Source organism: Vicia villosa, linkage group LG3, assembly GCF_029867415.1.
Source record: "Vicia villosa cultivar HV-30 ecotype Madison, WI linkage group LG3, Vvil1.0, whole genome shotgun sequence".
Taxonomy (NCBI): Eukaryota; Viridiplantae; Streptophyta; class Magnoliopsida; order Fabales; family Fabaceae; genus Vicia; species Vicia villosa.
The window spans coordinates 165,768,790-165,779,535 of NC_081182.1; the positions used below are offsets into that span (position 1 = coordinate 165,768,790).

The 10,746-nt window shown below is 33.7% G+C and overlaps 2 protein-coding genes across 2 annotated transcripts; one reads left to right on the forward strand and one right to left on the reverse strand.

Moving 5' to 3' along the window:
• The first annotated feature begins 629 nt into the window (after positions 1–629).
• Positions 630–4,382, forward strand: LOC131656875 (NAP1-related protein 2-like). Its single transcript, XM_058926453.1, has 10 exons — positions 630–931; positions 1,158–1,280; positions 1,392–1,442; positions 2,377–2,448; positions 2,593–2,706; positions 2,801–2,862; positions 3,540–3,603; positions 3,739–3,795; positions 3,921–3,968; positions 4,102–4,382. Exons 1-10 carry the CDS (start codon positions 809–811, stop codon positions 4,165–4,167), a joined length of 780 nt encoding a protein of 259 aa, XP_058782436.1. The 5' UTR covers positions 630–808; the 3' UTR covers positions 4,168–4,382.
• Positions 4,383–5,981: 1,599 nt separating this feature from the next.
• Positions 5,982–6,755, reverse strand: LOC131659319 (auxin response factor 17-like). Its single transcript, XM_058928526.1, has one exon. The coding sequence runs from the start codon at positions 6,753–6,755 to the stop codon at positions 5,982–5,984; it is 774 nt and encodes a 257-aa protein (XP_058784509.1).
• Between the last annotated feature and the right edge of the window lie 3,991 nt (positions 6,756–10,746).

Here is a 10,746-nt window from a genome sequence, read left to right on the forward strand (position 1 = left end):
TTCTCCATGTCACAAGTTTTTTTAAAATTATTTAACATAATTGAGTTTATATAATAATTGTTTATTTTACCATTATATAATTCAATATTATTTAACATGATTGAGTTTATATAATAATTGTTTATTTTACCATTATATGATTCAATATAATTTCACATGTGTATATAACAAAAAAAAAGCTTACCATTATTTTGTATAATCATATTATTTATTGTAATATTTTGATTTATTGTACTTTCCCAATAAATATGAGTTTTTTATTTGTATATCTAAAAACATCATTTCTTAAATATTTAAATAAATTTATCTGTGCAGAAGCACGGGTCTCTGACTAGTTAATCACTTAAAGAATGTCCCAGAAACACTTAATAAGGTTTAATTAATATTATTGAAATAATTATTTATTCAATATCTTTAATTTTATATTTTAAATCAAAATGAAAGTACTAATAATAAATGATTGTACTCGTATAGTATAAAATATTTTTTTATTAGTACAATTGTACTTTAACTCATAGGAATTATGGATTTAATTGCAAATTACAAAAATATATGATGATTTTTTTATAAGCCGAAAATATAGTAATGATGAATTTAACCGTAGTTAACAGATGTCATACCATAGTTTACTCCGTGCACTCGCACTTTCCTTTTTTATGTTACACACTTTACACTCTCTCACTCACCGCTATAAACCTCAAAAACCCTAACACCTTCAATCAGACACGCTCGAGCATAACGAGGTTTGTCTCCTAGGGTTTGCACACAACAGACCCTCTGTCTCTCATTCAGAACAACAACAACAACGATGGTGGCCGACAAGAGCAAGAAGCTTAAGGTTTCTGAAAAGGGCGACAACGCCGAGGAAATAGACGGAGAACTTGTCCTCTCCATTGAAAAGTTGCAGGAAATGCAAGATGAGCTCGAAAAGGTATCCAAATTATGTTTCTTGTTGTTATATTCTTGCAAATTTTAATCAAATTTAGTCGATTCAAATTCCGGTGTTGAAGTTGAAACGGTTTTTTTAGTGTATTGTAATTACCTCAATTAGCATGAACCCTAATTTACATAAAAATTGAATTTTTTTGACAAAAAAGTATTGTAATTGAGGGTTTTGTTATTTTAATTTAATTTAGTTGTGATTGTTGTGGTTTTAGATCAATGAGGAGGCTAGTGATAAAGTTCTGGAAATAGAGCAGAAGTACAACGAGATAAGGAAGCCGCTGTATGATCAGCGCAATGATCTTATCAAGTCTATTCCTGATTTCTGGTTGACTGCTGTAAGTTGTTATCCGAGGCTTATGCTTTTATTTTGGTTTGGTGATGTGTTGTGGAATTACGAAATTGTTGTTGGGAATGTGTTGGTTACTTTATTTTTTATGGTTGTGCAGTTTTTGAGCCATCCTGCTCTTGGTGAACTTTTGAACGATGAAGATCAGAAGGTTTGGGTTTTATAGTTGCATGCAATTAAGTTTTGCCTTATGAAGGAAGCATTTTTGTTGTGTTTCAAAGATATTATTACTTGAACAGCATTTAAAACCCATTAACATGTTTGGTTCCTATGTTTTATGCCTTGGAATTTGTTGCTAATCAAGATTTGTTGAAATCTATAAAATTAGACCAGTTTTAGGTTTGACAATTTTTCTAACATTATTTTCTTACAAATTTAACTCTTTCTGTGTGCACTTGTAAAATTCCTATTCAAGTGCTATTCTGCTTACTTTCGACCAGAGCTTTGCTTTACATGAATAAGTTCTTGTGATGTTGTTGTGCTGTTAATTAATGTCATAAGTTCATAGCATCTATTTTGTATCCATTTGTTTATCATTACTTCATATATTTTTCTGAAGGACTCCCATAAAGTGTGTCAAATATGGTTATCACATACCGATCGAATCTCAACTCGATACAAAGTAAATCTGATTGATTCCCTGAGTGTATTGGACATTAATTTTAGCTTGAACCCTGATTCATTAGGACGAATCCCAGTTCATTAATCATTATGAATCATCCTGAGTGATTCTAATGATCACAACTTGAACTAAGTGTGGTCAGCCACTTTTCTTGTTATCTATCTTTGTATAGCTAACCACCTTTCTTTTCATTTGATTTATGACTTCAATATTGAATTATTTGAGTTTATTATGTGATATATCAATTTATATTTCTATACCACTTGTTTTTGAATGCCATAATTTTATTGTTCCTTTATGTTACAAATCATAATAAGTTTTTATTCACGATAAACGACTTCCAATTCCCAATTTCAATCTTGACTTGATAGCTATGTATGTCGTTGAATGTTGTTTATCCTGTTGTCACAGATACATGGTAAGTAATTTAAATATACTAACGCAACGACTCTTTATTTTATAGATATTTAAGCATTTAAGTTCTCTTGAGGTTGAAGATCATAAAGATGTTAAATCAGGCTATTCAATCACCTTCGTGAGTTTCTTTTTCTCTTCCAATTTGGTCCATAATTCATAGAAATGTTTTGCAAATCACATTTAATTTCTTGAAATTTATATTTTTCTTAAACTGAAGTTAAATGAATAATAACAATAACTTCCGAAAATATTTCCTGTGCAGAACTTTAATCCTAATCCCTATTTTGAGGATACAAAGCTTGTAAAGACTTTTACCTTCCTTGAAGAAGGAACAACAAAGGTTACTGCTACTCCCATTAAATGGAAAGAGGGCAAGGTAAGGCTATGATTTAAGTTTTGTTCTTTATCAATCCACCTTTTCTTTTTTTTCATTGTTTTTATATCTTATAACGTGATCTTAAAACATGAAGAACATTCCAAATGGAGTTAGCCAAGAGAAGAAAGGGAAAAAGCGGGCTGCTGCTGATATCAGGTTGGCGTCCAAATATGCTAAATGTTTTTGTAGAAGATATTGAAAACCAAAGAATGCCATTTTTGCAGATGCAATGTTCAAATAGCTATTAAAACTATTATGAATATCACCTTTAGGCTTTGTTTGGATTGATGAAATTAGATGGAATGGAGTGGTATTCCATTGTTTGGATTAATTAAAAAATTGGATGGAGCAGAGCGGAACGGAGTGGTGTGGATTCCATTCCATCACATACCGTCATATTCTTCCCTTCCAATTTGGGCAGAATGAAGGACTTGCGTTGTTTTGTTCTAAAATTTCCAAACAATCTAATGGAATCTTTTGCCCGCTCCATTCCACTCTGCTGCTTTCCATTCCGCGTTGTTCATTTCATAATATCCAAACATAGTCTTTATAATTACACTTTTTCTGGTTAACATCCTATCCAAACATGTTCTGGTTAACATATTCACTGTCATTAATTACACAAACAAGGTTGTAATCAAGCTTATCAACCAGCGCACTGTTATTTATTACACAAACAAGGTTGTTGTCAAGCTTATCAACTAGCTCATGAGTGATACCTATTTGGATTTTTGAACCAGACTTCTCCCCCGAGTTTATCCAAATTATTGTCAAAGCTCCTTGATAATGCCAAGTGGATCTAGAAACTAATTATAATGTGCTGATGAATGCAGTTTCTTTACCTGGTTTAGTGACCCCGAAGAGAAAGAAGATTTGGATGACCTCATTAATGATGAGGTATACACTAATTTTGTCTAGATTTTGCATTTGTATCACATATATTCCAACCGTCTATTACAACAATCCTTGGTGTGCCTTAATTTGTTTTCTGTCACATTAGATCCTTGTGTAATTTTTCACTCCAAATTGTAGGTTGCAGAACTAATCAAGGATGATTTATGGCCAAATCCACTTAATTATTTCAACAGCGTAAGTTACCTTTTGATTTCATGCTGATAGTTATTCTTCTACCTTTGGCACAATTCATTTTACTCCAGTCTCTCTACCACTGTCTCTCCTTACATCTCTAATGGTGGTTGATTAAAACGGAACAGGAGGACCCTGATGAAGCAGAAGATGACGATGATGAAGCTGGTGATACGGTAATTATTATTCCTTTAATTTTTTTCCTCTCTCTTAAAGCTTAGGTTGTTAAGGCCATGAGTTTTTGGTTACACGTTGAAAAGTTTAGTTACTAGGTGATTTGTAATAATTGCAACATTTTCTCATTGGTAGGGAAAGGACGACGACGAAGACTCTGAAGACGATGATGGTGATGATGACGAAGAGGAGGATGAATAGTGTTTTGTAGGGGAGGATAAAAGGGGAGGTTTTATTTTAAGGTTATTATAGGAGTATGTTAGTGGTTTGTAGGGGATGATGAAGACAAGGGCCAGTTATAGTGGTTTTTCTTCTGGCCGTAACTTATTTATTGTCTTTTGAAGTCGATTTCTTGTTTTTATCCAATGCACAATTTTTAAGTTACATCGGTTAAAATTCAGTATATTTAGTGTGAAGATGCGTATTCAACACCATTTCGTATATATTTGATTTCATGTTTGGAGTAATCAAAATTGATGAAGGTAGTTTGGGAGCAATCCAAATAGAATCAATTTATTTAAAATCAATTTTCTTCATGGTAGAATCAAACACGCCCCATTGCCATCACCAGAGTTTTGATTTCCACATAAGGCGTTATCATTTGAGTCTCTCAAAAACACAATTTAATTATCCAATTTAAGTGTTGTCTGACTTTACATTTTGGTTTTACTTCTATTGACTATCATACATGGATTTATCTGTATGGCTTAGGGGTGGCAAAACGGGCCGCCCGTCCCGCCTTATGCCCGCAAAAAAACGAGCGGGGCAGGCATGTCCGTCAAATAAAATGGACATCAAAATCTGTCCGCCCCGCCAAGATGGCGGATTGGCGGGCGGTGGGCTTACCCGCCTATTTTTATTTATATTTTTTTAATAGATTAATATGCTTTTTTTAACCTTTTAATTAAATTTTTTACTTATTTTTTAAAATAATTTTTTATAAAAGTTATTTTTTAACAATTTTACTCTAAAAAATATTACATATATTACATATATTTATAAATAAATGTATAAAATAAACCATCAAGAATTGCAATTACAAGAATTAACTAAAAAAAAGAGAGTTTTGGAGGAGGAGCGGGTCTTGGCGAGCGGCGGGCTTTGGCGGGGCGGGTATGGCGGGCGGCGGGTTTTGGCGGGGCGGGCTTTGGCGAGCGGCGAGTCTAAAATCCCAACCCAACCCGCCATTTTTTGGCGGGTGCGCGGGCGGCCCGACAAGCCCTGCCCGTTTTGCCACCCGTAGTATGGCTGTTATCATAGAATTCATGTTATACATATTCATTGTTTATTTATAACATGAAGTTTGTAATCAAGCTTATCAACTAGCGCATTATAAATGGGAACGTTATTAGTGACTCCTACTTGGGATACCAATTTCTCACTTTTATTGAAACTAGTGTTTAGACCCGTGCGAGATACGGTTAAATATTTTCTAAGGAGAAAATCTCATTTTAGAAATATTTATAATTTACAAATTTTATTTATAATATGATTACTATTGTATAAATAAAATGTCATTGTTATTAATAATATACATAAAAAAATTTATTTAACTATTTTATTTTAAATTATAAAATAGTTTGGATATTTCTAATTTATTAATAATTTGTGTAAGTTTAAAAAAAATTAACTTTTTAAATAATTGTATCAACAGTTGACTTTTTTCCCTATATAAAAATATTTGTAACTTATTTTCGTTTATAAAAATAATTATATCATCAGTTGATATTTTCTCGTTTATAAAAATATTTATAACTTATTATAGTTGATAATAATAATTGTATCAACAATAGACTTTTTTCATGTTTATAAAAATATTTGTAACTTATTTTTGTTTATATAATTGAATTAATTAATATTTTAAATGTCTCCCATAAAATTAAATATGAGTATTATCTTCCACGGATGAGTTGAAGGATGGGAGAATCCAGATAGTGTCCCATGAAAAGTTGAGCCTCCCTTAACTGTGTGTGTAACTCTCAATACATTATTCCAATTAACCTTTATGGCATTATTCACAACTTCATCTTCCACCACAAAACAAAACCATCCACCGTCGGATAACACATGACTTCAAATGGTGTATTCTTCTTAGCCAATTCTACCGCATTGATAACTGTCTTTTCCGTTATTTTACTCGCGGCCGCAGACATATTGTGGCGGCGGATTCCAACAAATATCTTTCTAGCCGAGTTTTTAATGAAAACAAGGGTATCTCCGACGACAAGATGCTTCTTCTTAACAAATGCATTCCAGCCGGTGGTGAATAGGTATCGCTCGGGATTCCCGCGATGGACGTGGCAAATGGTCCAGACAACACCGCAAACATAAGTGACAGAAAGTTCTTGAGATGGCGATGGAGTTGTCAAGTCAAGCGGCAAAAAGATTGAGTCGGCGCAGGCCCGAGGTACATAGAATGAACCCTTATTGTTAGCATCAGACGTAGTTAGAGTCTTTGCATATGAAACGACACGATCACCATTGTCTTCTTGATTGCTAGCCTCAACAGGAGGAACAACAGTTGCGTCAATGACGGGAGTGAGGAGTAGTTTTGCAAAGATTTGATCAGTTTCAAGATCTGCAAGAAAATCAACAGAGGAGAGAGTGCAGAGAATGATTGGGTGGATGAGGGAGAGAGTTTGAGTGGTAGGGGTTATAGGAGAATGGTCTAAATGACCAATAGGAAAATAATAAACTCTAGAATGGAGTTTAGGAACAGTGAAAGAATCTCCTGCACATTCTTGCCATATTCTTGGATCTACATTGCAGAATTGTTGTTGTTGAGCCATCCCGAAACTTAGGTAGTGAAAGAGCTCAGAGTGAGAGTGAGTTATTAAAGAGAAGAGAGAGCACAGTTTTGAAAACCAAGTTGAGCTTAGAGTAAGAGTGAATTATTATAGAGAAGAGAGCGCCAATAAGATTCTATATCACAGTTTTGGAAACCAAGTTGAGCTGAACAATTGGGTGTGAAAAGTTTGTTTCTCAAGCTAGCACTCTTTCGACTGTCAAGATAAATCTGACGGCTAACCATATGTTTCAACTCACCACACGCGTTTAGTTGCCAACCATTTTTTTTTATTTAAAGAAGAAAGCACGCCACTTCAAGGGCATTCAAACCACTACAATAGACTACGAATCCATTCTTCCGATCAATTCTAATTCAAGCATGAAACATTGACATTGTTTGTGGGAATCGATTTTTGATAATCTTGCATGTCATTCCGATCTCAATTTTTTCGGAAGCTACAAACCACCACAACAGACTACGAATCCAATCTTCCAATCAATTCTAATTCAAGCATGAAACATTGACATTGTTTGTGAGAATCGATTTTTTGATAATCTTGCATGTCATCCCCATCTCAATTTTATCGGAATGGAATGTGGGCTCAAGCCCCCACAAGAAAAATAAAATCCTGTTATTAATACTACTATATAAATTTTTAGGCCCCGTAAATTTACTAACTTGATATAACTTTCACGTATCCACTCACCTTAATTTTAACATTCTAGTCACTACTTCAATCTCCATAGACACCGTCTTTCCTAACTTTACTCTATTTCTTTCTTAACTTTTATAGAATACTTTTTTTTCTCCTTCCAACATAAATGGTTAATTTTTTATTTATTTCTCTTGCTATTACTTTTTTTTCAAGTGCAAAGGGGAAGGGAGGGGAGGAGATATTTATAAATATATGTGTTGATTAATTTTTTATAAGGGAAGGGGAGAGGAGAGCAAAATTTCTCATATACTTATTTTTTGCTCCCCTCCAAATGGGAAGGATTTAGAAGGGAGGGAAGATTCATTAATCATAATTTTATTATTTTTCCTATTTTAACCTCATTTATTTTTTTAATTCTAAGATTTTTCTTTATTAAATTATTAAAGACTAGATTTTTTTCTCTATGTTATTTCATGTATTTTTTTATTGTGCGGTTGCTATTTGTGTGTTGTTGCTCTCTAATAAGTTTTTTTTATTTGGTTGAATTTCCCTTTTTAATATTATGTCGTTTTTATAATAATAGTAACATTCATCAGTTCTTATTTATAATATATTTATGTTATAAATTAAGATTAAACTCTAAAGATATTTGTCCATTTTTTTTAACATTCTAACATTATTTTATCTATTTTAATTATAAAATTGTTTTATTGGGTTAGATGAATCATAAGATTAAATAATAGTTTGATTTGCGTTGATGATATATAGTTCAAGTGATGTGTGTTGTTGTTTACTCTTATATTATGATTTATGAACGAACAAGTTTTTATTTGATGAAATTTACTCAATACTATTGTTATTTAGAAATATTTATACTAAATACAAATAATAATATTTATAAAGATAAAAAGGTAAATTGTTTTAAAATCTCTCTCTTCCCCTTGTGAACCAAACCTACTTGTTGTTAAAAATTCATTTCCTCCCCTCCTCTCCTCTTCTTTGAATCAAACATATATTTAGTTAAATACTCTCTCATTCCTTCTCCTCCATTCCTCTCCCCTCTATTAAATCCTCCCTCATCCCCTCCTATCCGTTAAACCAAATGAACCGTTGATAAGAAGAATATGATATGAGAGGTTTTGAGTTGGTTTCCGGCCTTAGAGTTAATCTCTCTAAAAGTAGGTTTGTGGGGGTGAATTTGGAATCGGACTTTATTCAAGCGACTTCTGTAACACCCGTATAATTTTATTATTAATTTAAATTGGATATTTAATTAATAATTGGAATTATTAAGAATTTTGTGGAAATAATGGAAATAATGGTTGATGGCATTTGGGCCATGTGAGAGATTAGTAAGAAGAGGGGGGTGTGGTGTAGTAAAGCCCTTACTCATTTAATATTATTTTTCATAAAATAATCAGAATTGGGAATTGGAAAAGAAAGAAAGAACGTGAAAGAACAGAATTGGGAACAAGGAACGTGAAGGAGAACTGTAGAGGGAGAGACTAAGAACCAAGACTTTTATCTGAGGTAAGGGGAGACTCTCCGTTTAATCTCTTTTATCGTATTATGGGTGATAGTATGGATTAGGAGTATGATTGGATCCATTGATTCTATATTCTGAATTTTCATCTGTGTTCATCATTGAATTTGGACTGTTAATCCCTAATAACTGATAGGTTTAGGATATGATGAATGAAATTGATTATGGAATCATATACTATGGTTATGGACGAATTCGTATGCTGTTTAGATGTGATTTTTCTGGTTTTTAGACTCAAAATCGTGGACTGGTATGAGTAGAAACGAATGGGTTTTGGACTGTTACGAATTCTGCAGGTTCTGGGCATTTTCTGGTGTTTCGCGTATGAAACAGTGCCATACGCGTATGGGATGAGGTCATACGCGTATGGGGGACACTCCCAAGGGGCTATACGCGTATGATACGCAGCTGCCCTGTTCCAAAGTACTTGTGCTGGTGATTGGCGTATGGGAGCGTATGAGGATGCTCATACGCGTATGAGAGTTTTGAAAGAGGAAAATTATTCTGGTGATACGCGTATGGCAAGGCTGATACGCGTATGAGTTGGTTTCTAGGCCATTTTGAGTTCTGGTGAAATGCGTATGATACGCGTATGGGACATAGTGATACGCGTATGGATGCGTATGGGTATCATGATACGCGTATGGACGCTGTGTGTGCAAATTTCTGTTTTTGTGATTTTTCTGGAAGGTTCAATGATGTGTAACTTTCGATTGGTATGCCTGTTTTGTATACTGTTTGGTACTGTGTAAACCTTGTGATGTGATTCTGTGGTTTACTGATGTTTTAATTGTATTTGAATGATGTGAATATATATATGAACATGCTTGATGACGACGATGATGATGATGATGATGAAATGAGTATAGATGACGCTACTCATAGTATAATGATGAAAGTATGTTATATATATGTTGCATGCATTCATAAACATGGGCTGAATCCTATATGATGAGAGGACTCAGCGAGGGGCAGAATTCCCATTGTGTGGAATTTGTGCTGGCAGGGCCGTATCTGGATGATGATAGATCGGTTGGTGGATGATTCCACTGGTGATGATTGGTACCACATGCATAGTGTCAGTTTCATACATGTGCATGATTTGTTTATAGCATGATGATATATGTTACATGTTGACTGTCTGTTTATCGGTGGATGTATGAATGATTGATTTGTCTGAATATGAAACAATTGGGTGAATGATATAACTATGATATGTTATTATTTATGATGCAATAACATTGGTTAACTGTGATGAGACTCACCCTTACTTGTTGTCATTTTCAGATTGAGGATAGCGGCGCAACTTGGTGAGGATTAGCTCATAAGTCGGTTTTTAGTTATAGTATCGGTGTCATGCTCTGGTAGATGTAACACTGGGAACACGTTTGTTTTGAGTTGATTATAACTCTAATTGGTTTTGTTGATTGAGTCAGATACATTAACGATGAATGTCGACTCTGTGTTTTTGATTCCACTGTGTAAAACATGATTTTATTTAATGAGTTATAATTTCAGATGTTTCAGTGAATGCATGATATGTACCGACGTGTGTTTTATTACTTATGAAATTGTGATGCCTCTCTACATGTTACTCTGATTTAATAATTGTTTAATTGCCGCGGGTTATTAGAAGGGTGTTACAATAGTGGTATCAGAGCATAGTCGGTCATTGTGACCAGAGTCTTAGTGTCAGTCCTTCTGTGTATGCGACTAATACGAGCTATTTGTCGATACTTTTGTTCTGATTAGGTGGGTTGTGTTAAGCAGAACAATGGCTGGAAGAGGAGGAAG